Source organism: Lonchura striata, chromosome 2, assembly GCF_046129695.1.
Source record: "Lonchura striata isolate bLonStr1 chromosome 2, bLonStr1.mat, whole genome shotgun sequence".
Classification (NCBI taxonomy): Eukaryota; Metazoa; Chordata; class Aves; order Passeriformes; family Estrildidae; genus Lonchura; species Lonchura striata.
This window is the reverse complement of record NC_134604.1, coordinates 43,512,856-43,540,395: the sequence shown is the minus strand read 5'-3', so window position 1 is coordinate 43,540,395 and position 27,540 is coordinate 43,512,856. Positions and strand designations below refer to the sequence as shown.

Here is a 27,540-nt window from a genome sequence, read left to right as displayed (position 1 = left end):
CTAAGACCTACTGTCACCTAGGATAAATTACTACAGTCCTACCACACTGAATGCAACTGGGCAAACAATCCAAGAAAACTTTGGGCCAGAGAATTTTTATTGATAGGTTTTATATCACCATATTTGAGAGACATTACCATATTTTTTACTTTGCATCTTATAATATTTGACACTAAAGCCAAATCCATCCAGAATCCCGCCTTTTATTCTATGCAACACCAGCTGCTTCACAAGAAGGCCAAAAGGCAGTTGCTATGTTTTATACCCTCTATCAGTTTTGTCACACTCCCTTAACATTCAGATACTGGCTTGAAATCTGCAATGAGTTGTCTTCCTTGTAATAGCTCTTCTTTGGCTCTACTGAGGAGTATGTAACTCAAGATAGTGTTACACATCACAGTCTCCAATTGATAATTGAGGCAGGCTACATTTATACCTTCAGCAATATCCTCTAAGTGTCATTTTTGTGGTATACTTCAAAACTATATACAAAATTCAAGAGTTTTGAACTGGCCACCTTTCCATGGCTGTTTCAATCTAGTATATCTATAGATTTATAAATCTACCATATCTTTGTTCACATGCACTCAAATGGAGAAAGAGAACTGGTCTTTTGTAACAATAGCTTTATTTTCTTTATTAGATAGCTTCTGCATTTCCTCTGATTAATTTCAAAGGCAATGAATAAAATCTACAGCTATCTGTGCTTGGTATTCAATTGTTAGCTTCCTTTCTCTTTAGTGACAGTCCTGTAGTTACAACTACATTTTACAACTAAATTTTACATTTCCCAGCATCTGAATTCATCCCACTAGGCATTTTCTGAGCCTAGAACTCTGTTCTTAAAGATTTTCTTCAGTTACGTTAAAATTACTTGGAACAGTAATTTTCCATGTAAGTTTTTAATGCTTAAATCCCCTATCTTAGTAGCTCTTTTGTAATCTTACCAAGCAAAAATAAGAGTTTGATATTCTTATTTTGCTTTCCGTTCACTACATTTATTGAGGTCTTGTGGCCTATTAAAATTCTCTTACTGAGTGAATCTTCTGCCCTCTGCATTTTAAGCAGTTGGACTTAGGTGTCCATTTGCACTTTGATTCATTAGAAGAATATAGTGGCACTTTTTTGCTAAAGATCAAAGCCAAGTGTTAGATCTAATTTGAAAAGGGACAGCAAGAAAAAGAAAAATGAAATGGTTTATTAAGTTTTACTAGCAACACGTAGTGACTTGCAGTGTTCACTATTAATCAAATATAGGCATTATACTAACCTGTACGCATGGAAAGTTGAGAGGGGTCAAAGCAGCTTGAAAAAAACTCTGGAAGCTAAAGTTTTCATTGATCTCTTTAACCAAAAGTCAACCATCATTTATTAACTGAAGAATTGAACAGTCATAGAAGATTGCAATAGTTCAAAATTACATACATTAAAATATCCTAATCTGCAAATAAAGAATATTTCAGGCAGTCTCTGCCATACATTTCTCCAAGTTGTCTGCTACCAGGAAGACTTTATCACCATTTTCAGAGACATACATTTTCCTTTATAAAAAGGCAAAATACTCTGTTCCAATCAGAAAAGTGAAAATATCTTTGCAAAAGATCTTCACATCTAGTACAACTTATTTGTACATTTTCAGCTGTTTCTCTGCATAAGAGCAGTGGCTAACAATGGCTCTACTTTTGTTCAGCATTGGAAAAAAAAAATCAATTGCTCATAGGCCACTACTATTTTTCCTTCCTTCAAGCTGTGTCATAATCCATAAAGAAATAATCCATCACTGCAGTATATTTTCTTCACAGCTGTGACAATAAATTCCTCATTTTGTTCTCATCTTATCCCAGGTCTCAACTGGGATCCCACTTATCTCCACTGCCTTTGCTGGAGTTACTGCTGATTTTCACCACTGGCAGTGAAGGCTGAATCAGGCTGCAGAAATAGCCACTGCCATGTGCACTTTATGAAATGTATCTATGAATCACAAAATATATTAAAGGCTTTGTATCCCTTGTTTCATTAATTGAACACCAGTTCATCTAGGGTTTAATTTTCAGCCCCAAATGGTCCTTTTAATTCAGAAAGACAAGACATGCACATATATTAGTCATGCATTGAAAAGCTTTCACATTTGTAGAGCTGATATTAACCGTTTGCACACCGTGATTTATTTTGATTGATGTGAGTTGCTCTAAATTTCTTGTCACACAAAACAGTGGCAGACCAAACCTAAGACTATGACAGAAATATTATGCTACACAAAATATAAACAGGGATAAGAAAATTCACCATAAATATTAATGTGTTTGTACTTGCAGTTTTCTATTTTTATAAATCCACTATGTCTTACCGGAGTTCTTTAATACATTATTTTAATTTCAAACACTCTATTTGAAAATTCAAGCATGTGTATGATTCAAAGTAAGGCCAAGCTAAATTCATAGGCTGTCATTTATAATACAATAATCCATGTGGAAAAAGGAGAGGTAGTAAGAAGCTACACACTTGTATTTAGATGAGACTAGGATTTAAATATTTTAAGAGATAACATTGACCATCATCAAAGTAAAGGTCAATATTCACTTGCCAAATGTACTGTAAAGTTTGATGATCTGAAGAGTGAGGAATCACTATAAAAGGCCTTGCATTTTCATGATAATTTAAGGTAAATAAATGCAAACTTATATTCCTGGTAAATTTAGGCGAAATAATATTTCACCTAAAAGTAGTACTATTTTGTCTAGAACACCCATACTAGTATTGCTCACAACCAGTAAGAGTGTCCAATACAGTAATGTCCTCTCTCTGCACTTAGATTGTAGGATGCTGGAGGAAAAGGTGTTTGCTCAGGGCCCAGAAACACCATCATAAACACTTTAAGGGAAAAAAACATCTCACCAAGTTTTGCCAAGGGTTAGTCTGAATACCCTGAGCTCCTGAAAATGCAGAAAGCAAATTCTCTAGTTATTCCAGGTCGGTATATGCATTTTCTTCTCCTGCCCAGGTTATGAAAATTCTGACAGCTATGGAAAAGATGGTACCAAGATGCTGGAAAACCTCTTTCTCACTTACAGCAACATTATTATCTAGAAGATAAAAAGAAATTTAAGAGAATAAGGTAGTAGGCAATAGTCCCAATTAACTTATCTGTCAGTGATTGTGGATTTCATAAGATCTTTAGCAGTGTGTTGACTTTGGGGTTTCATTTTTTGTTTTTTGCTTTTTTTCTTAATAGGATCTTGTTAACTAAAGTATAACTAAGCAAAAAAACTTCCAAAGAAATTGCTTGATACTAAAAAAAGAAAATTACAAGACTAATAAAAACAAAGGGATGTAAAGGTAAATGTTTTGTCACCTGATTTCTGAGCCAGTGCAGTGTTTGAGGTCATAAACTCTTTTACACAATGGAGGACAGAAATTTCTTTTTTCATGTTTTCTTTTTGGACAGAAAGGAGTGCTGAGAGCTTCACAAAACTGCCTAGCTCTCCAAGCAAGACACTCAAGGAAGAAAACACTAAATAATGTTAGCTTTGAAACTGAGTCACATGGTTTTGCAGAATGGGGTGAGGTGAAGTGCTATGAAGTCAAGAAAAATGGATTTAAACACAGCTAGCTAAAATGAGAATTGACTAAGAGCTCAAAACAGCCTCAAAGTAGATCTTGACATACCATAGTAGTTGTGGCAACAATTTTTTTTTAATTACAACAATGTTGTTTATCAAATTCTAATGTAACACATTTAGTAATTTAACACAATTATATTCCAAACTGCAAGGTCTGTGTGGATCAGACACTAGTTTGCATTGTTTTTAGTACCAGAATTGGAAGGAACCATGGAAAAGTAACCTGGAAAAAATTCCTGACAGCATTAAACAGTTTTAAGGCTTCGGGTCCCATTAAAAGGCCTCAGGTCCTATTCTTCATATTGGACAGCCTGATGTCAGAGAGCCATGTGTAAATCCACCTAATAGGATTTTTAGTTAAGTAGATCAAATTTTATAACTTCAGTCTCTGCCAGAGAGTGGATTTTTCTTTACAAGCCAGATAACTTTTTAGGCCTTCAGAAACTGCTTCTTTACTACAAATGGAGCAGAGAACCAGAAAGAATTTAGTGTCTTGTGCCAGACGGCTCTTTCAGACATATCAATTAAGGTACTCTGTTATTATCACAGCCAATGTGGTATAACACCTTGCTAATAAAAGCAGTGGCCAAAGGGGATGTGATGTGGTATTTATATGCAACTCACATGCTTAGGGCAAGACAAGGCCAGCCCCTGACAGATGAATGTCAAAGTATTAGAAGCCTGTTTGCATTTCTACAAAGAGGTTTGCCTTTTACCACACTGCAGTCTCAGAACTGCCACACTGGTATTTAGGGATGCTGTTGCAAGCCATCAGAGTTGTCCTTCTTTCCAAATAGCAGATATAGGTTGTAGAAATAAAAGCAATGATGCAGAACTGTTGCCTCAAAATCTTCATACCCAATGAAATGTCAAAAACACTGCAGAGCACTGGAGACAAGCAAAGCCATGCAAATATGAAATAAAGTTCATGGCTGATGTGTAGTAGAAGAGAGACAGGAGAGAAGAGAGGGAAGAAGCTCACAGTGTACCAGCTTATATTTGTTCTCCAGATCACTGGGGAAGGAAAATTCAACACTCAGCCAGAGCAAGCCATTGATAGCTGCAACAGGAGTGAAAGGTGCCAGGAGCAGAAACAGGTGCCACAGTTCACTGAGGATGATCCACTTCTTTGCACCTGCTCTGCACACATTCACGCAGTTTGTAGAGGTCTCTGGAGATTACAGACCAAGTTTTTCTCTTGATACAAAAGACTCAGGACTTCTAAATCTAAAAGGAGTTCTTTTTAGCATTTCTTGAAGGTGTGGCACTAACTGAGCAGGGATCAGCAAAGCATCTTGCACTATTAACTTTTGACAGTTCATCTTGACTCTTTAAGATCTTTGCTTGTTCTTCCAAATAGAGCAAAAAGGATGAAATAAGATGAAAGAAGGAGAAACCAGTTAATCCCACATTGCAGTAGAAAGTGGCTGCTGAAGATAGAATAGTCATGCATATTGCAGATATTATCAGCTATGGTTCATGTTTAGTAGTGAACCATTAGTTTAACATCCACGCAAACACTTCAATCATTTCAACTCTTCTGGTTTTTAGTCTAAAACCCAAAAGCTCTGCTGTAAAACATGGATGCCCTCAGAGGGGCCAATGTGAGCCATGGCATGATGGGTTGCCCCCCTCCCAGGGTGGGGTGGTCTGGCCTGATCTCCTTGCCTGAGACACCAAAGGGGAGCCATGGGACACGGACTGCACTCCCTGTCCCAGCTGTCTTCACAGGAACGAGGGGAAGGCTGGGGCCACTTGCCAGCTTTGGCTGGAGTCCATCCACTTTGCACCAGCTGAGCAGCATGACATGGACTGTAAAATCTGGCCTGAAGGTTTTTAAACATTTAGAGCTGCAAAGGCAAAAGGGTAGGCTGAAATAATGGTGTGGCCTGCCCTGACACACTTCTCAGCTCTGGGAGTATAAGAGATCCTTCTTATTATCCCGGACAGGAGCTGAAAAATGACATCATACTGGAGGAATAGGACACAGGGGTTACTTTAGAGGTGATTCAGATCTTGTTATTAATTCTCTCTACTTGGCAGAATGTTTAAAAACTGGCAAAAGAGCATTAGCATTTCTGGCAGAGCATTTTAACAGCTGCACAGGTAGTGAGAAGTCAGCAAGAAGCTCTTTCCAGCCTGGCAAAAAGGGATAAAAAGCAGAAAAGAATACTGGCCCCACATCTCAATGACAAAATCATGTGACAAAACTCAAAATCAGGTCAAATAAAGAACAAACAAGTGTTCTATCCTACAAGGTTGGTACCACAAAACTAAAGCATGTCATATGTTGATATTTGGCTTCTCTCCATAGCAGAAGTCCTTCCCACAGGTCAAGCAGAGAGGGTGAAAAACTGATTTGATGGCTAGAAAAATTCTGAGAGAAAGAGAAAAAAACTGGAGATGGTCCAGTGTGTAGTACACATTTCATAAGTGTATCTGTAAGAAAGAGAGATAATTTTCTTCACAGTTCTTTCAGCAGGTGTTTATCCTTTTTGGCATCGACAGCAATATTTTGTAGCTACACAGCAGACATGCAGAATAAGATTCCTTTCCACACTTGAAAAGAATAATTTCCCCTTGTACTACTTACAGCTGCTCCAGTCATTCATAGCTGATGTCCTCCTTCTCCAAACCAACACTATCAAAGTATTGCTGCTTCTGGAATTTACTAAGAAAAGCAAAATCTCCAAGTTGTGTTCATAAGAGAGTGACCAAAGTGTTCTATTTGCTTCCCTTAAAAGCCAAGGAAGATGCTTCCCTATGAACAGAAGCAGAAAAGCCTCAGAAGAAATATTATGCGCTGTTTTGATGCCAAGATAAGAACTGTTGAAAGAGCCTGAATAAGACAAGGATCGGTCTACAAGTACAAATTAAAACCATTCCTTCACCCCCTAACAAATTTTACTCCAAATTAAACATAAGAAAATATTCTTTCCCTTCTGATATGCACAGAGGTGTGAGGATGTCTGCATGGATAAAGTCAAAAGACATTGTTTTCTCGCTGTAGCTGAGGTGAATCCCTTGCTGAAATAACAGAAGGATCTCAGGTCAGTAACCACCTTTTAGTTAAGCACTTCCTCTTATCTTAAATGCAGCTCTACAAAAACACCAGCTGCTGAAGAAAAGAGTATTTGAGCTCTTACTATAGACAAAGCCAAAATTAGACCTGCCCCAGTAACAAGACCTCTTGTAAGGACACATGGATTCATAAATCCTGCATGAGCACGAAGTATAGAATCAGTCCTGTGGAACAGAAAATCTATATAACATTAGAAGTTTAAACCCAGTGGCCCAATTCCTTCTCAGTACAAGATGCAGTCAGTAGGTTATGCTGAACTGCTCTGAGGATCCAACCCTGCATTTCCTTACATGTGAAAATGTCCTCACATCTCTGATGAATGCATTTACACTACCTGCATTTTCTATTACACCCATTTCTGCATTTACTAGAACTATTTTATGTTCAAAGCAAATTAAAATACTGTTTAAGAGTTGTACCCTCTTTTAGCCAGCTTGAATTTGAAGTGGACAGTGTCTTTGAATGAAACTGTAGCATTTTATGCTAAAATAAATAATAAAATAGCAGATAAATACTCTGTATTTCATATATTTTGGGTAGATTCGGCAAGTTATTCTAAAAGTGAAATGGACACTTCATACTGGCAATATTTTCCAGTGATCTCTAGCCTCATTAGGCATTCTCAGTACACCCAGAAGAGTCGTGTAAATAAAATACACTGTTTTCTGATGAGCTTTGATGAGCAGATGTTTGGGGTTTTTGTTGATTCATGTCTGGGATGTTTTTAAAACTTTTCTGCTTGTGCTCCATTTCCTGTTGAAGGAATTCAAAATGACCCAGATGAAAAGAGACAATCGTGACTGTGTCTGCCTGGATGTCGCCCAGGCCAGCAGCTGTGCAGTGGCCACTGCAACGTGCCTGACTTGCAGGAGGAGAAATTATGTAATTTTGTGTTTAGGCTACTTGTGAATTCATATTTTGATACAGATTAAATACTGTACCTATATGCATTTCCTATTATCACTTGTCTGGAAGCTTGGAAGTACAGTTGAGATGACAAGATAGAGCACTTGGCGAACCTCTCCTTTTGCTATTTGGTGATTCATGCACATGAAAACCATGAACATTATTAGCAGAAATAAAGTAAGTAAAAAAACCTAGAATTCTTTCTCATTCTAAAATGACTTAGACTAAAACCAAAAATAATTGCTATCTAGTTTCAAGTTTTGTTTTCTATTTTTGGTTTTATGTCTTTCGTTTAATTCAACTGGAATGTTGATGCATTAAAATATACTGATAACTGTCTGTTCACCCTAAGACAAAACTGCAAGTTTTTTCACTATGACAGCCACAGACTAATTTTAAGTTTTATTACGTTTGATTTTTCAATATAAAAACCGTGATCTGTGATAGTTGTAAATAGCGGAGATAGAAATAAATGACAGTGGGATGCTCCCAGACTCTGAGAGTAACATATGAGAAATAAAAATGGATCAAACTTACTGGAATGTACTGAAAGAACTGGAATAAGTGACAAAAGGATTATAAGGTGTGGGAAAAAACTCTCATATAAGCCATCAAGGAGGAAAAGACAAGCAGAATCAAGCCAATAAATCTGGGCAAATATGTGAAAGCAGGAATGCACAGGTAGATCCTGAGGTGATCCACAAGATAATTCAATGGAAAATAATTAAACCTCCCTGTAGCAGTGGAAATGTGGGTGACAAAACAGCTGAATTTTGAGAGGCCTTACCAAACAGAGTTTCTGAAGGGACAGAAGATGAAGTTGCTGCAGTTCTACCCACAGTTCACAGATTCAGAACCCACAAGGAGATATTCTGATACAGAGGAGAAAGGAAGTTCCTCTTCCCACAAGGGGTAATGAAGAGATCACGAAAGAGAAGGATGCATCAAGTGGGGGGGGGTTAGGGGATGTTTCACAGAATAATAGAAGTCCTGTGCAGAAAGGCACACTGTGAACATCACACTTGGCTTCAGAACAGAGATTTTCATTCTCAACAGCATGTAGCTGCATTAGGAAATACCTGGCAGAATGCTTTGCTTATTTGAGGAATCAATTTAGCAAAAGGCACAAATGAAAAGATATATACAATGCTTTATATATTGGTCTTTTAAAATACATTTATTAAACACTTCAGAATAAGGATATTATTTTCTCAGTAAAACAATTATATGATAGTATTAGCTTAGACATTTTTTCCCCAACTCTTTCCCTGAAAAACAAATATCGAAACACTTTTCATGGGAAAAGGCTATTCTAGATGAGTTTCTTATTTTGAATAGTTTTAAAACAAAATAATAGAGATGTTGAGACATACTAGTTGAAGGTTGTAAAAAAAGTTTGGTTTTAATCTAATGCTTAATGAGAATGAAAATACAAATTAAAAAGAAAATACAATCTGAAGTTATTGCTAGAATATTTTTCAGTATCATGATTTGAATTTGTAAGACATGAAGATTTTTGATATTTAAATGACTTCAGCTGTTCTGCATCCAGACAAAGCTAGGACATTTAATTAATATTTGGCATATATATATATATGTATATGTATATATATATATATAAGAAAAATTCATCTACACCCTCAAAAGTAAATTCCACACAAAAATAAAGGATAGGGTCAGGTTCATGTCCTGTTTTATACTCTAAATATAAACTGCCTATAATGTAAATTTGGAAAAGCTGCCTTATTTTTACTACCATTAGTTAAATATTCTTAAAAGAGTTTTGAATAATTTAGACCTATCTGAAACCCTCCTTATCCCATTATATAAAGGAGAGTACTTTGTTTTTTACAGGAAGGATATCATTGAAGACAGAGATATCAAAATGCCTTACTTTTATCGAGTTTACTAACATAGTAAAGTGCTTTCTTTCCACTTGATTTATCTATACATATAAAATAATTTTAAAAGAGACATCTGCAAACACATTTCTCTGGTATGAGAAACGTCTTTGAATAGCATACTTAAAAAATGTTGCTTATTATTTTTCTGTGTTTAATACTTGCTTATTATTTTATGTACACTTGACAGTTTTATTTAGTTTTCTTATTCTGAACTCACTACAGAGGAAATTTGGCTCTGATACCTTTTATGAAATAAAGCATGTATTTAGGACCTTCCCAAGCTCACTGTCCCATGCTGACTGGACTCACCCTTAGGAGCGGGATGATCTAGGATACAAGTCCTTACTCCCAGGAGAGTTTCTCTATTCTTTTCCCAGTGAGAGGTTAACACAAAATGTGTATTTGTTTGAGGAACCTACTAGCAACCAGTTTTGTATTCACAACCCTTCTCTTTGGTGACACTTCAGCATTTATTATGCCCAGATCTTCAAAACCACATGAAATGTTCTGCTTGCCATTTGCAGATGAAGTCACACTGGAACAAAATGTATGCCCCTTGTCCAAAGGAAAACGTCCTGCAGCACCCAGGTGCACATTAATATTAAAACCCACCAAGGTACTTGCACAAAAAAGGGATTTTGAGACCCCAGGATTAAAGGACCCTTTGGTAACTCTCTTTCCAATTGCAAGATGCTAAATACCTCAAACATGCAATGCAATTTTGGTAACAGAAGCAGCTGCTAATGCTGTTATCTGTAAATATTAGTGCAGGAAATTCCCAGTACAGAGGCAGAAATAGCATCTGTAGAACTGTGATAAACAGTCAATCATTTTAAAAGGATGTCTACACTTCCACCACCCCTTCTGGAATTGACCAAAGACAAATTATTTGTATAAATATGTATGTAAATAGGATTCAGCTGTAATTTATGAGGGAATCACCTAAAATATATTCCATTTGCAGGGAAAATGCATCTCAGAATAATGAACGCCTAAACACATTGAAATATGCTTCTTTACAGAAGCAGAAAATGTAGCCCTAAAATCACAGTCTGCATGGACGATAGAATGACAGTTCAATCAGCTGAATTAAGAATGTGCAACTCCAGAAATACCCTTATGTACAAACAGAGATTTACACTAAAGCGGAATTACCTTTACCTCCTGCTCCAGCTCTGGAGAAGTAACTCACAATACACAGGGGATAAATGTCTTACAAATAGGCCAAAGACGGATCATGAAGAATTAAATTAGTCTTATACATTTAGATTACTTTTTAAACAATAGGTGCATAAAAATGGAATAGTATATCTTGATATTTGTAAGTCTATGTCTTATTTATTTTTATTTTTAAAAGTCTGCTTTATACTCTATTAAAACTTGAAACATTCATCTTCACATAGATAATACTCTCAAAAGACAAGCTAATTTTTCTAACTAAAAATGCATTTAGAAACAACTTGGCACAAGTATTTGTTTTACATTCAGTATTAAACTGGCACCATGTCTGGTCTCTGGCACCATTGACTATACTGCCCTTTGTTTGCTACCACTTCGTGCTCCAGCACTGAAGCCAACACCTGTGGCCATATAAAAGGCCACGTTCAGCAGCTGCAGGACTCGGATGTCCATACTGAAAGGAATTTCTAAAGCATAAGCATTTGGATGTGTGGCTGGCTTCCTCGTCTGAGTCTTTTCAAGGCCCTCTTTGGCGGGCCACGCTGCTGGGTGCTGGATCTATCAACTGTCTGCAGTGTTTCTGCTGGCCAGTGTGCAGTGGTGACATAGCACAGCCTCAGACTCAGAAAAGATGCTCTTGGCTATGCTGATGTAAGGCTGCCTTCACTGAAGGTAGCTTTTTGCAAGGTTTGTCAAATGTGATACCACTGATATAGATATATGTAAAGAAGGGTAAGGTCTACCCTAAGATGAACACAAGTCCAGTAATTACATATGTAAAACACCTCCTCTTATTTGGGATCAAATAATAAAATCAGAAATGTGCTCAGAGTTGCTATTTGAAACTCATAAAAGCAGCTGAACTTAATTCTACTATTCATAAAATCTAAAACAAAAATGCTGAGACATGAGCTCTTTCTCAGAAAAAAATGGTATGAAGTAATTTTTTTTAACTACAGCCTTGTGCGTAAAAAGCTCTTAAGTAAATGGAAGCAGACATTCAGAATTACAGACCATACTGTCCCTGCTCTCAAATAAATACAGAATGTGTGTAAAAGCCAGATAAAAATGACATGCTTTCATTTAAAGGAATGTATTACATATGCAGGTAACAACAAATTAACTATTCTCTAATTCTCTGATATCGTTAGAACAAGCCAATGGAAGTTGCAATGTTATTTACATTTGGATATTGGAATATAAAAGCATATAGAAGTAACAGGCACAATCTTGTATTACACATGTGCAAAACTGCGATAAATGCTACTGAGAAAAGAACTTAGCTCTAAGGATTCTACAACACTGTCACAAACAAATCATTAGAAAGGGCAGAGATGATTCACTGGCATGGCAACTTAAAAAGCAAAATTTAAAATTATCATGAGTCTCTTGTCTTCTCCATGGCACCCACTAAGTCAGAATAAAGAAACGCAAATTCTTCAGACTAGGAATGTAATAAGCAGCTGTTTATTTCATGTTTTAGGATTTATATATTTCTATGACATTTGCATATTAGGCTGTGTTCCATTTTCTGAGTGTTTAGCCAGATGACAAAACACACAGAAAAGTTCTCATGCAGCACAGCTTGAGCCACATCTTACAGGCAATACCAAAGTCAGGGGACTCATCTGTACACTTGATGATCAGCTTTTGATTCCAATACCTGCATTTTCTGTTAATTTCAACCTTGATCTAATGTTCAATCATTTCAGTCAACGAGAGATGCACTTTTGTTAAATGAAGCATTCTGAAAGCTCTTGGAAGACTTTTCACATGTAGTAAATTAAATGATGACCCTGTTGATTTACCAGTATTGCTTCTCTTTAGTGGTAAGACAAGGGAATGATGGAAAATCACAGTATCATTACTAATGCTGATTTTAGGCACCAGCTGCATTTTAGTTTCACGTGTGCATTTATTACCTATATTTTCAAGCTGCTACCACCTGCTGAGAAGATGAGGATGAGCTGGCATTTTGCTGGTATAATTATTAATGAGCTAACACTGGCAAAACAAAATCCGCTGCAAGTTAATTACTGATGGATAAAGCACATTGCCGTATTTCATTAAAAACATGGAATTTACTGTTACTGAGTACAGACAACAGTAGATCATATTACAAACTTACTGCAGTTCTCTAAATTCAATGATATTTGACAAAACATTTTTTCCTATGTTCTGTGTATTGTTTCAGACTGGCCTGCATTAAATGACAATATAAATTTGGTACAAAACAAACATAGTGGTGGCTAAATCCCAATGTGTGTGAGACATGATTCACTGGCCATGTAAGAGTATTTGCTGAAGACAAACAGCTTTTTCTCAGATCTAGTGAGGAATATGGAAAAGTTCAAACCTGCAGACCATCATGTTAGAGCAGTCAAAGGACTATGAGAGCAAGTATTGGATGCTATTTCTTTTATCAATATTTCTTCAATGTTATGACAACACTGATCTTTATTTCACAAAAATTTGGCACAAAACTGCGTGATGCAAGTAAGAAACTCACATTTTTAGTGGACCCAGTCATGAACTTATATTTCTTTTTTATTGTCCAATATTTTGCCAAAGATCAGTAGGATGAAAAATTCATATTGTGGGAATCCTACCAAATTCTTCCTGGTGATAGTAATGAAAAAAGGGCCCAAGACCAAGTGGATGGCTGCAATTAAAAAAAGTCATATTACCAAAATAATGTTCTTTACAATCCAAGACATAACTTTATTTTCAGGCTTACCTGTGATATTATTCTAGAAGTTTAAGCCAAGAGTGATGTAGGTTTGGGCTTAACAGTGTTATGCAGAAAACAATTAATAAATACAGAGCAGTGTCAAAACCATTTTTTTTCTGTATTGTGTTGTAAGGTCATCTGCAATTTGTTTTTTAACAGCAACACTTGGTCCTTTTCACTTATTTCACAAATAAGAGCCTTGACTCAGTATTTTTATGCACATAAAAATGTAAGTTATATGTTTATATCACTACTGACTTTAGTAAGTTTAGCTCTTTCAATTGAGGTATTGAAACAACTTTACAACTTGCTATTATATTACCACTACTTTCACTACTGAGACATTGAAAAATTTGTTCAGAAGTGTAGTAAAAATTTTGAGTAAAGCTTGATGTAGGGCCAATTCTTTCAGCACCTAAATGCTCAGCCAATGATAACTTATTGAGTACCATATTCTAATGATAGTCCTTCAACCTGATTTTACAGTGTTCTTATCTAGATCACTTAGAATATTTTTGATCTGATTTTTGAATAATAGAACACACTAAATGTTTTACAAGGGCGATATATATAATTGAATAAAAATAATATATTATTGAAAGTTGCTCCATAGTAGAAAATTAAGAAGTTGTCTTTTCAGTGTTCCAAGTACTGTGTAAAAGCCATTCCCAGTTTCCTAAAGAAATCATGACATCTACATAAATAATCCTGAGGGGACATAAAAGATCATCTGGGGTGGATATAGCAAAGCTCATCCCACTGCAGATATTTACTAACCTTTTCAAAACTTCTGAAGTGGTAACAATCTTACCCTAGTGGTAAGAACCTCATGGACTTATCCCAAACTGATTAAAACATTTTTTCCTAGTAACACTTCAAATCTGCCCACATAATTCTATTTTGTCTACATCTTATCAGATACACACAATTATCTTTGCATCTTAACAGTCTTACAATAAAAAAAAAATAAAATCTCCATTTGTAAAGCTTTTTCTCATAGGTGATTTTTTTTTTTTTTTTAATATTCTTTCTCTTCAGTGGACCCTTGAAACTTATATCTATATGTGGTGGTCAGTGATCACAGTGCCATTCCAGCAATGGATCCTTGTGCTACATTTATACAGAAGACCTTTGTTATAGCTGAAAACAGCATCTAGTGCTTCAAAAGGGCACGGAAAATTAGTTTGAAAATTTTTGATGTTTTCTTTTGCAGTGATAATCTCAACATGTGACACATCAGCATGGCCAGCTCAGAGACAGCAATATTCAGCTTTCACATCTCACATGCAACATTCTTTTTTGAAATTTCAAAATAAGCTCTACTTTATTGGACTCAGTATGGCTTTCTGTACTTATAGCTCACCACAACTCCTCTGCCAAAGCTGTAAATTAGATTAGACTGATAAACTTTGCATCTGATTGTAAATAAATAAAAAAAAAAGATTCGTAAATAAAATCCATAATCTCCCTCAATATAAGAGGGAAAGCTTTAAATTTCCTATACCATTATTTGCCTTCTCCAGATAGCTTCTGTTCTCTTCTGAGACTCACTTATCCTCCACAAGTTCTTAGAGACAAAAGCCTAGAGATTGCTACTCTGTGTACTCTAGGATTAATTCTAACAGGCCACCAGTGCTTGTATAAACCTTCTGCCAGGTTTAGATTATCATAGAACAGTTTCAGCTTTGAAGGAGTTGCTATTAAAACACTATCCAGAAATGCGGGAAAATTAAATTTACCTTGTGCACAGTGAGCTAATTTTCCTCATCTGCAGCCATGACTGAGTTGGCTTTATGGACATGTAATTAAAAGGAGTGGAGGGAAAGAAAAAAGCATTAGCAAGGTACATAAGCAGGCTCACACATGATGCCTAATTTCTATAGAATATAACTATTTTACAGTCCTTGCTTCTGGTGAACCAACTGCTAGGCCAGCTGGTAGCTCCACTCTTTGTGCTCCCCACTTTAGTCACAGTCAGGGACTGAAAACTTGCTGGGAAACACAGCTGAATTCAAATGGATGCTGACATTTTGTGAAAGCAGTTTCCAGCCTGTTGGCTGCCATCCTCCCTGGTGTCCTATGTGTCCCCATGCTGCTCTACAGCCTCTCTGCCCCTCTCCATCATGGGACCTCTCAGCTCTGGTAATCCCTGCAGTTAAACTAGCAACTTCAGCCACTCCAGCTTTCACTAAGGCTGCACGTGGCCTGGAAATCTAACACTGACCTCTTGTAAATTCAATTCTTGCACTGCTCAACTCTGTACTGGATATTGGCAATACTAGGTGAATGGTTGGACTTAACCTTAAGGGTCTTTTTTTCAACCTAAATTATTCTATGATTTTATTCTTAAACAGCTTCTCATTCATCACACAAACTCCTCCAGCCTTCTTCTGTGGTTTCAGGGTCCAAATTTTTCTTTCTGGTGCCTGAAAATGTTGTCACCAACTACAGGCACTAAATCACACTATGGGCATATTTGTGCAAGGTCAAAAATCCAGTGGATTTACAGATACAGAGCACCACTTGATTATATGCCTCTTTTTAAATAAAATACCTCTCAGTCACAATAAAACAACATATAAAACCTGAATATTCTTCTGCTCCACTCATTTGGTTTTTTTCACTTAATTCCCTTTAGTGATGACACCTGAGTACTTTTTCCCTGCTGGACTTCCCTTTCCTCTGGGTATCTCAAGGAGGCACAGTTTTTGTTTCAGCCCTTTCCTACTATGCTTTGCATAATTCAAATAAATGTTATTCAGCTTCCTTTTTCCCTGTCCTGTCTGTGTTCCTGGCACTTTGCTGTTAATATTAATTGTATTAGGCATCAGGTCATAATTAAACCTTTTTAAACCTGGAAGGAGGATAAGAGAAAGTGGAATGTATTGAAACAAAAGGACCCTTCAGGCTTTAGCCTTCTTTGTCATTCTTGACTTGCTCACTTTCCCCTCTTAAATAATGAGCTGAATTTTCCTTCTTCTTTCTCTTAGGTGTAATGCCTCTTGCAAAACCTGCTCTCCTTCTCCATAATGTCCCCTGCTAGATCAAATTAATTTTGTAATTTTGCCATTCTTCCTAGTATCTTCATTCTGGCACAGGACATTGATTTTCCAGACTGTGACTTTGGAAGAACATCAGAAAGGGAGATTTAACATAATACCTGAAGCCACCACCTCATCACAGTTTGGGTGGTCCAACACTGCTACAGGGTCTAACCCCAAGTGTGGTATGTGGGATTGACTTACAGAGACGCAACAAAAGTACATTCCTGGCCTAAACTGAAATGTTAACATAGGTGGCTCCAGCATTAAAAACTGGGGTTCTGTAGGGAGCTTAGGGGCTGTCAAAGAGATGAATGGAATGATGCAACAGAGAAACCTACCTTGAGAATAGGATTTAATTGTTCAACCCCCAAGACTGAGCAGCAACTGAGTCACAGGCAACAGAACCAAGAAGCAAGCAGGACAGAAAGGCTCGAAAGCAGGTCTGAAAACATTTGTCCACCATTACTGAAGTGTATTTTGTCATGCTATTTTTTCTGAGGTACTTCTGCCTTTTACAGTACTGACAGCTGCTAAATACTGCCTTCTTCACAGACAGCTACTGTGTCAGGCTGGAATTTAGGCTTATTGCTTACCTTCCCCCATAAGCTCCTATTCACAGCTTCCCACTTAAGCCACAAAGATCATCTTGCAAGTCCAGAAACAAAATGCTGAGGGGGTTCCCCTTCCTTCAATTGCTTCAATGGGGCTGCTCAGAGAAACAGGGAGACATCTGGCATGTAAAGGAAGGATCTCTGGCAAAAATTTGGACAAGGTTAATTTCTGGCCTCACTGACAGAGATTCTATGACTCAACATCAATGATTTTTTTTTTCTTTTTATAGTTTTAGTAAGGTGATGTTTACCGTTTTTTAATAGCATATCTGAGGTCTGGACTGAAATTTTGTCTTGTGCAAAGGTGGTGAAAATTCACTCAACAGTTATGTGTCTTTACAGTACTCTTAATACCAAAAGATACATTGAATCTTATTTTCTCCTGCATGAAACTGCATCACAAGACCTATTCAGAATTTGAGAGACAGCCCAATGTAGCATTCCCTGAATCCAAGCTGGAAAATGTCACATCTTTATCAAAGACATGCTGATGAGTTCAGAGTGGCAGAGTTCCGTGCCATAAGAATTAATTATTAGCCATGCTGTTATAGACTCTGTTCTGAAACTGTCCTTGGTGTGATATCACCTGCTCAAAAATGATCTCTCCATCTAATTAAGTGTGTGAATTTAGATGAGAAAGGTAACTACAGGTTGTGCACTTCTTTACTTAACAATATGTTGAACTTGTAACACCACATCTGTAATTATCTGCTTGTTTTCTTGTTACCCATATCTTGAGTAGAAATTCTTTAAAATTCTGTTATATTTTTCTCTTTCCAGTTACCTAATACATTCTATAATGCTTCCCAGAACTTCCCCTATGGGTCCAGCAAGCATTAAAAAAATATTTAGTTAAAAGCAACTAACAGATAATTGTGAAACAATACAAACTCTTTAGTTTTCTTCCATTATTCATTTTGATTCAAATTCAGGTATTTAGGCAGCATATCAAGGTAAAAACTCACTAAAATGTAGCGCTCGTATATAGGAGAAAAATAGCTTCTATAGCCATAATCAAGTAATTAAACAGATTTAGATAGGTCTGTGTAATTCCCTATTTCTTCTGTAGAGTAATTATACTGGAATAAAGCCACTTATATTCCAGAATAGATTGTCCACCTGGGAAACTCTATTGAAACAGCTGTAGTAAAATAATTATTTGACTACAGCTATGCTGTTTATTCCCCCTGTGAAAGCAAGCCACCAACATAAAAATCTTGCCTCTTTTGCAGAAGCTCAGCTATGCTGGCTCAGTCCTATTCCACAAACAAAGACTTTGCCAGCAGAATGAACACACCACTCGGAGAACAGCTTTTACCTCTCAATTCCTCACTGAGAGGTGAACTACAGTGATGCACTTACAGTTTTTTATCACTTAAACAGTTCTTAGATGCATTGGGATGTGGAATTGAGGCTGTGGAAAGAAAACAAACCCTTTTCTGAAATTGACTATATATTTTGTAAAAGTGTAGTCCATCACAGAGGTAACTCCAGCTGAAAGGAGCAGAAGATGGGTTGTGGCAGCACTCCCTCCCTCTGCCTGTGGATACCTTGTGCCTTGCAAGCATTGCCTCTGACCTCCACTACTCTGGCACAGCCTGAGGGCAGAGCCTTGCTCTGCCTTGACCTTCCAAAGCTTGGAAGTCCCACAGGTTTTCTCTTGTCTCAGCTTACAGCAGTGCAGATGCAGAAAAGAGGCTGTTCCTCTCCACTTCTTTGTACTGCTGTCACTTACAAAGTGAATTGAAGAGAGAATAGAGCTGTAACATTCTGCTTATTGAACTGTATTTTTGTTTCACTACCATTAGTTTAAAGATTTTAGTATTCTAGACTTAAAGCGCAGGCTTTGGCTGGTCGATTACATACTATGTGAATCCAATACCCAATTTTTGCAGACTAAGGAGTTCTTCCTCCAGCCACACAGCTACTCAGTGAGAGGTATTTCACCTCAAAGGCCCTCTAAAATTTGGCTCCCCAAGCTCTCAATGGGACATAAAAGTTCACAGCTCTTGCCCAAGTCATTTGGACGAGGCAGATAAGAAAGCTGGGTCACAACTTACCTCGGTCTGTGTCATACAGGAAAACAAAGCGGTTCCACTCGTAATGATCCAGCAAGCTCAGGAGGGCTCCCCGCAGGGACGGCCGCAGCTGCAGCACGAACTGGCTCTCGCCCTCCGTGGGGAAACTCGGCGTGATGAGGGAGATGTGCAAGGCGCTGCAGAATGAGGTCAAGGTGTGCACTGATCTCTTATCATATAGTCCAAAAATGGCAAAAACTCCTCTAGAATACTGGGAGCAAACTGAAAGAAACAAACAAGCAAGCAAACAGAGTTTCAGTAGTGACAAAATCTGTAAACATGTCTTTACACATTCCAACTTCCTGAAATTTCTAATTTGAAGATTTTCAATTCTGCGTGTACAGTTACATTCAATTTGCACATGTGCTTTATTCTGGAAACCAATAAATAAACAGCTAAATAAAATTTTGTGACTTTCTGATCCTATTCATAGAACACTAAACAATTCATAGTGGTTTTACTCTAAAATAAAATGTAAAATAAGTAATGTGCTTTTGTATACCAGTGAAAAAAGTCAACATACATAGCTCTGCATAGAATCAGGCATTGAGCATTTCCACTACCTTGAACTAAAAAATGTTCACATTCTAAAATGTGAAAATTACTGACCTTGTAAGTGAAATTTGGACATTTTGAATTGTAACGACGTACAACCTTTGCTCCCTTTTAAACAGGAAGCCCTTGTGGTACATTAAAACACTCCTAGAGACATTGAGTAAAATCATCTTCATGAATAATCTCCTTGACTTTAAGAGGGCAGTTTAAGTAAAATGTAGTAAGTCAATGTGATTTGACTTTTGCCCCAACCCTTTTATTTCTACTCTGTGCTAACTGGAAACCAGAAAACAAATGACCTGAATATATATTCTAAGTTTTGATTTGCTCTTGGACTCATTTAAGACATAGAGAGAGAGTTCTATTGATTTCATCACACTGGGTAAGGACTTTACTGATCTCTGCACATAAAAGCAGGCAAATGGGTATTTTATTGCAGATCTACTGCATTCCTCTCAATTCATAAAGGGTCTAACGAAAAACATCCCATTTTTTTGAAGTACAAATGAAGTTATTAGAAACTGTGTGATCATTAATAGTGTTACCTCTCCCAGACACACAGAAAATGAAGAAAGGAACAGTCATTTAGGGGATCATCATATTTTCTATGCTTTCCTCTCACTATTTCCCATGCTATCCTGTTCCAGATCCTCTCTTTTTAAAGTCCATTCTTACATGTTGCCTAAACATGGGAAAACTTAAGGCACCCTCCCACTAGCTGGGAGTTCACAGTCATTCTGCATGTGCAGAACACTCAGGGAACAATGTACATACTTAGCAAATTCAAACCACTCCAGCTTTAATTTTTTCCTATTACATTTATTGCTGAAAATGAAAACTGCATTTTTCTCCTAAGACTTGGGTGATTTACCCCGTTCTGATGCCAAAACTGGAATAAGTAGCTTGAGGGCAATTTTGTGATTTTATGTTCTCCTCCACTGTTATGGCTTCCATCCTAATGATTTTTAATTCAGATTTTATACCAATAAAGCTTTTTCAAAAGCTTTCTTCCTTTACCTAGGTTGACCTTCAAGATGTGCATTTCTTAAAAAACCCTCTTAGTATTTTCTTTGTTGGACCACATAAAACAGTTTCTCACAGACCCCTCAGATGATTGGCTTGTCATTCCACTAATCATCACAGGGAACCTTGCTCTCTGCTTTCCCAGCTCCACCTCATCTGCCCTGAATGCAGATGACCGACATGTTGAGAATTTCTGTTAAAGGTTTCCTGCTTTTTTTAATATTATTTCCCCATCTCAACCATAAAATATTTTTTCTGATATATATTGAGACAACACTGTGTTTTTCTAAAATATGAACCTCAGTGATGGCTGATGATCATGTTGGGATCAAAAGTCTGCTCCTTCTGGGCTCTTTGCAAATGATGAGTTGCTGCTTATAGCAGAGTATTTTTATTAGTCACTGTTATTTGTTTTCCATCATGCCACATATATTTCTGCACTCCTTTAAAATTACTTGTTTGTATGCTTACAGTCTTAGTCTGCTCTGCTGGATGTACTTATCTGCCTCTCCAGTGAATTCCATCATGGTACCCTGACTTTTTGTCTCTGTACCTATTGTAAAATTAGACAGTTATGATCTTTCTCCTATAATTGTGCTTCTCCAGCCAGGTACCTCCTACTAAAATTTGTTGCCATCTTCTCCACAGTTTCATGCTTGTCTTTTGACTCTGTTTGTCTTCATTTCCATAAATCACTTCTCTTAAGACCATGTCTATTTTATTACATTCTCTTGGCAACTGGAAGATAGAGATCAATCCTTTACTACCTTAGTAACTTCTGGTTGCATTTTATGCCATTTTCAATCTATATTCATATTTTAAAGCTTTCTTTACATCAAAATCTGTTCTATAACTTCACTGATCATACACATTACAGCTCTAGTAAGAGACACTTATTGCATCTGCCTTTCAGTAAACCAGTTCTTGAAGAACCAGGAAAGAAAGATGTGACTTCTCTGTTCTCATTAGTCATCACTCCTCTTTTAAGATCAACATTCTCCTTGAGTGAAAATCAAAGTGGTAGTTACTTAATGCGTTCCTTGTTTAGACAAAATCCTTCCTAAGGCTCCTTGTTGTTGTACTTCTTTGCAGTTTTAGAGGGGCAAAGAGTACTTTTTGTAACACATGGCCCTTATAGTAGGAATCCACATGATGAAAAATTCAAGAAATCGATACCAAGCTGTGAAATGGTACACTTAGCAGAGTTAAAGCTCAAATTCATTCTCAGGATGGAGAAAAACTCAAACTTGAAATTTCATTAAAAAACATAAAATTACCCTGAAGTACTTAGAGTAACAGAATAATAATTCTTCACGTTCAAAGCAAACTACCCTTGCCCCAGTCTAAATCCAAATACGATAAAACATTATCTGAATATCATTAAAGTCCTGAAATAGCCAATCCAAGAAAACTTGTGCTATTATACTTGAGATCAAGACTGGAAAATAACACAAGAGTGTCCTTCTTTGCTCCTTGATAACAAAAAATGCTAAGATGAGGGTTATGAGATTTTTTTCTTACTCAGTACAAAACCCACAGAGAGGAAAAGTGCCTGTGACACTATGGAGATGAAGCTTAAACATATGCAGAGATGCTGCAACACTCCTGAATCAATTTTACAGTAATCAGCAGCAACCACAAAATCAGCAAAGCCATGAGGATTTGCATTCCAACTCACTACTGTTCTCAGAAAATGCCTCCCGGCAAACATGACTACCTGAATTTGCCAATTCCTTTTCCAGTTCCAAAGGCATTTTACTTATTAAAAATTAACTAAATTATGCTTGGTAAAACAGTCGCATACTAGCATTCTAAGAAAATTTTGTTCAAGATTTTTTCCCTCATAAATACAAAGCAGTGACAAATACACTTTTATGAGCATACTTTGAAAAATATTGAATAATAATTCATCTTTAAACCAGATACCCCTTAGTAGCTGACAACTTACTATCTCTATTACACATACTATTATCTCCTGCAGATTTTGCAGTGCCATTGGTCTGACCAAAGATGAGATGAATGCAGAGGTCAGACTCATAGAATCATAGAATGGTTTGGGTTGAAAGGGACATTACGGATCATCTAGGTCCAATATTCCGTGTCATGGGCAGGGATACCTGCCACTAGGTCAGGTTACTCAGAATTCCATTCCGCCCGGACTTGAACATCTCCAGGGATGGGGAGTCCACAACCTCTCTGGACAAACTTTTCCAGTGCCTCACCATTGTCACAGTGAATAATTTCTTCCTAATATCTAATCTAAACCAACCCTCTTAAAGTTTAATACAATTCCCCCTTGTCCTGTCACTTGTAAATAGACTCTCTACATCTATCTTGTAGGCTCCCTTCAGGTACTGGAAGGCTGCAATTATGCCTGGAGCCTTCTCTTCAGGCTGAAACCTGGTTCTCTCAGTCTGTCTTCACAGAATGGTGCTCCAGCCCTGGGAACAAGCATCCCACCCACCTGTGGACTGGCTCCAACTGCCTCCTTGTTGTCCTGGAACCCCAGAGCTGATGCAGCCCTGCAGGTGGGATCTCAGCAGAGCAGAGTAGAGGGGCAGAGCCTCCCTGGCTCTGCTGCCCACACTGCTTTGGATGCAGCCCAGGACACCAATGTCTTTCTGGGCTATGAGCACTCATTGCTGAGACATGCTGAGCTTCTCATCCACCAACACCTCCTAGGCTTTCCCCCAGGGCTAGTCTTGATCCTTTGTCCACCCAGCCTGTTCCCTTGGAACAGACTCCAGAAAAAAACATTGCATTGCATCTTAAAGCACCAAGACAGCATTATTGCAGTAGTTGTAATATGAATTAGATGTGTTCTATTCTAGCTGATTGTACTACATGATAGTACAACCACTTTAAAAGAATAGGAGACTTGCAGGACCTTCAGTTAAGAAATGACACCATAATGCCAAAATGCCAAAACCTGTATATACTGAAGGGTTTACTGAGACACATGGAATAGTCTTCTTTCTCTGTAAGAGAAATACTTTCTAAAGTTCCTGCTATTGCTCTAAAGACAAGTCCCTTACTTAAAACACAAATCTTATCTTGAAAAACAAAAATTAAAAAAATTCCAACAACTTCTTATTCTCAAGTTATACCCACATATCTTAAATCCTCTAAACAATATATTTACAAAGAATAAGTAGGGCACAGCTGTTAGTAAAAAAATGTTAGTTTTGCTCAGCAGCAAACAGGAGCAAGTATAGGAACCATATATGTAGGAACCTGGAAGACCTGCAGCCTAACACCACAGTAACATGATAAAACCTTCATCAGCCATGACTCACTGACCCTGAGTGTTCCAGGACAGAGTTTCTGGAATAGGCATTATAAAGTGCTTTCCCTTATGCTTTCAACTCTTGTGTGGGAAGCCCTGGCACAGTCAGCTATTACAGATATGTTGACAGACACATTGATATGTCACAAAAATGCAAACTGTGGAAGTGTGAAAATTTAAAGACTCGAGTAATTTGCATTGTGGAAGTTTTCAGATATGAGGACAGCCTTTCATTGCTGTCTCTTCCTTTCCTCCTATGCTTTGGACATCCAAATGAGGGTTAGGGATTATGACTGGTCAATGACAACTTTTGTCTGACTCTCCTTCCTCCTCAGGCTGCTCACCTAATCCAGCATTGGATCTCTCCAGGAGATACTGTCCTTTGCAAACTTTTCCAGCATGTGCCCTTGCTGTGGCCTGCAGATCTTCAAGAACTGCTGCACTGTAAGCCTGTGCTTACTCTAAGAAGGAGTCTTTCAGGAAAAGACTGCTTCAGACTGCAGGGTCCCCCACAGGCCACAATTCCTGTCAGAAAACCTCTCTCCATTGGGCCACAGCTTCTGCCAGGAGCCGGCTCTACTGTGGACTTTTGTTGCCCTATTCTTTTAAAAGTTTCAAAGATCTTCTAGAAGTTTTTTATGCTTTCTGATGTTTACATATTTCTACTGGAGTTTTCACACATGTTAATATGATTGTTTTACATTCTTCTTTGTGGGTAGAGAAAATTGATAGACTGTTGGTTTGACCAGTGTGGTTGGAGAAGTAGCAATTTCATCCTCCAACCCACTGTCACTTTTAGAATTCTATATATTGCAAATTCAGAAAATAAAGCTCTCTCTTTTTTTCTTTTCTTCCCTCTTCTGCATCTAACGTGCGTGTGTGTTATTTCATGTCGTAGTGCGACAGACTTCCACGTGCTGCAGCGTCATTCAGGGCACTTCCACCTGCTGGCATGGGATCCTCCACAGGCTGCAGGTGGATTTCTGCATCCCCATGGATTTCCTTGGGCTGCAGGGGCATAGCTACTTCACCATGGGCTGTGGTGGAGTCTCTGCTCTGGCACCTGGAGCACCTCCTGCCCCTCCTCCTGCACAGACCTGGGCGTCTGCAGGGCTGCTCCTCTTGCATATTCTCACTCCACTCTCTCACTGCTCCTACGCAGTGTTTTTTATCCTTTACCGAATGTGTTATCACAGAGGTACCACAGCATCACTGACAAGCTCAGCTGGCTGAAAACTCCGCCTGACATAGGAGTGGCCCCTGGCATCTTCTTGAAGAGTCTGTCCCTCTATTCCCCTCCTCCCAGCCAAAAAAGAGCAGGCACTGATCTCTTCTCTGTGGTGAGCAGTGACAGGACCTGAAGGAATGGCCTGAAATTGTGTCAGGAGAGGTCTAGGCTGGATATTTGAAAAATGTTCTTCACCTAAAGGGTGGTTGGGGTTGGGGAACAGGCTTCCCAGGGAAGTGATCACAGCAGCAATCCTAAGAAGAGTTCAAGGAGCACTTGAACAATGTTCTCAGGCACGTAGTGTAACTCTTGAGGATCGTCCTGTGCAGAGCCAGGAGTTGGACTTGATTATGTTTGAGGGTCACTTCCAACTTAGCTTATTCTATGCTTCTTTGATCTGGTAAACTCCTGAGAGCAACACATTTAAAAAGCATATTTAGGGAACCACATTTCCTTGTGCCACCATAATAGCACATGAAGACTTTCATTATGAGGTATTTCAGCAATGCCATCAGTCTTCTGGGGTCACAGTCATATACACTGTTTTGTTCAGCTGCTGTGCACCTGCCAGCACTGATGTAAAAAATACTGTGCAAATTCTTCTGACCTGAAGAACTCCTTCCAAGAGGAACACCCTATCCATATGGAGATGCAAGATCTACATGTGACATTAAGCACAGACGGGATAATAATTTAATCTAAATATGAACCACCTCCCAATGTCAAATGATTTATAAACTTATGTCCATAAGAACCGTGATATTGGAGATGAGCTTTGACATTGACATTTCCTGTTAAAATGTCCAACTATCTCTCCATTCATTTTACACAGATCATCCCAACAGTCTCTTTCTCCTCTCTGCTCTCTGATCCATCTCCTCCTGATCACTCCACTTACCTCCACCTCCTGGAAGAGGACACAGGGCCAGTTAGATCTCTGGAACTAAAAGACAAGTGATGTAAATTCATCCCTCTGTAGTTTTAAACTACCTTGCACCCAAATCCAGTACAGATTTGAAACACATGCTCTTCCTCAGTTGTGTTTGAGACTGCTAATTTAATACTAAATTATGTTCTTGCACTAAGAAAAATTTCCAGCATTCAGATGAACTTAATAAGCTGAACTAAGTCACTGATATAAGATGACAGACAGTATTATATAAAAGAAAGTAGTGTTTCATAAAGTGGGTAGATGAAAAACATTATGGAGGTATTAGGATCAGTTTACTACTATCTTAAAAATTGTCTGGAGTAGAATAGGATACTTCTAAATACAGTTATCCAAACTAGGACAAAGGGAAACAAGGACTTCTTTACAAATTATATAGTTAACACATCCAACAACATCCAACAAAACCCTATTTGTGTTCTATTCATAGACCCTGCATCCTCTAAATCATCATCTACTTTTACCTTTTGATCACGAACTCCTTCAAGCAAATTAATTATCTTGTATTTAGGAGGCGTATATAACATATCAGGTAGCAACATATCTAAAGTGTTATAACCACAAATAATATCACAGCACTACTTTAACCAAAACCAGATTTTTGCTCTAAAATTTAACACTGTATTAATGGTTGAGGTGAACAAAAAGAGACTACATTATGATCTTTCCAGCTTAAAAAAAAAACAAAAACAAAGAAAAAAACCCCAATGAGTCACAAGTATTACCCTCTTGAGTATTTATTCCTTTCAAACATTTGTCCTCCTATAATAAGACATTGCATAATGAGAAGTTTGGCATGTTGGGTACTGAATCACTGAAACGAAATTCATCCCCTGGAGCGAGTCACTTTGCATTCTCATGTCTCAGTTTTGAAGGTTTAAACTGTCTGTTCCATTGAGGACCATAAGCACTTGACAGGAAGGCCAGTCTCCTATTAAATATCTGTAAAAAGTTTAGCACAATGGTCCAGCTGTCTCAGTGTGGTTTCTGAGTGCTACACCAATGTGCATGAATGTTATACCTAGTGGGCCTGTCTCTTGCAGTTCCATAGTAAATTCTGAAACCCTAAAACTACGTAAGCCTCTGCCCTAAAGGTCATTGTGTTTGGTTGTAGGCATAAGATGAAGCATATACTAAAAAGTGTGCAGGAGATTTTAACTGGAGTTCAACACCAGATATACCGAACACAGAAAATTCATGAGTGTTTTCTATTCACAGCAGTGGATTCCTTCTAGTACGCTCTTCTAAGCAACTTACCAGCTCATTTAAAAATCCTCTCCTAAGTACAATTAAAGCCTTGGGTGAATGTGCTAGATCAAATGGTAATTGGGGAAATGCAATTCT

General features: G+C 37.8%; 1 protein-coding gene across 9 annotated transcripts in view; it reads right to left on the bottom strand.

Annotated features, from left to right (window-relative positions):
* Positions 1–27,540, bottom strand: part of GRIA4 (glutamate ionotropic receptor AMPA type subunit 4) — a 212,083-nt gene that overhangs the window by 123,652 nt on the left and 60,891 nt on the right. For all 9 annotated transcript variants that reach the window (XM_021529348.2, XM_021529342.3, XM_077781343.1 and 6 more), the window contains exon 3: positions 19,138–19,377. In XM_021529348.2, coding sequence (XP_021385023.1) covers positions 19,138–19,377 — 240 coding nt within the window. The remainder of the gene's footprint in view (positions 1–19,137; positions 19,378–27,540) is intronic.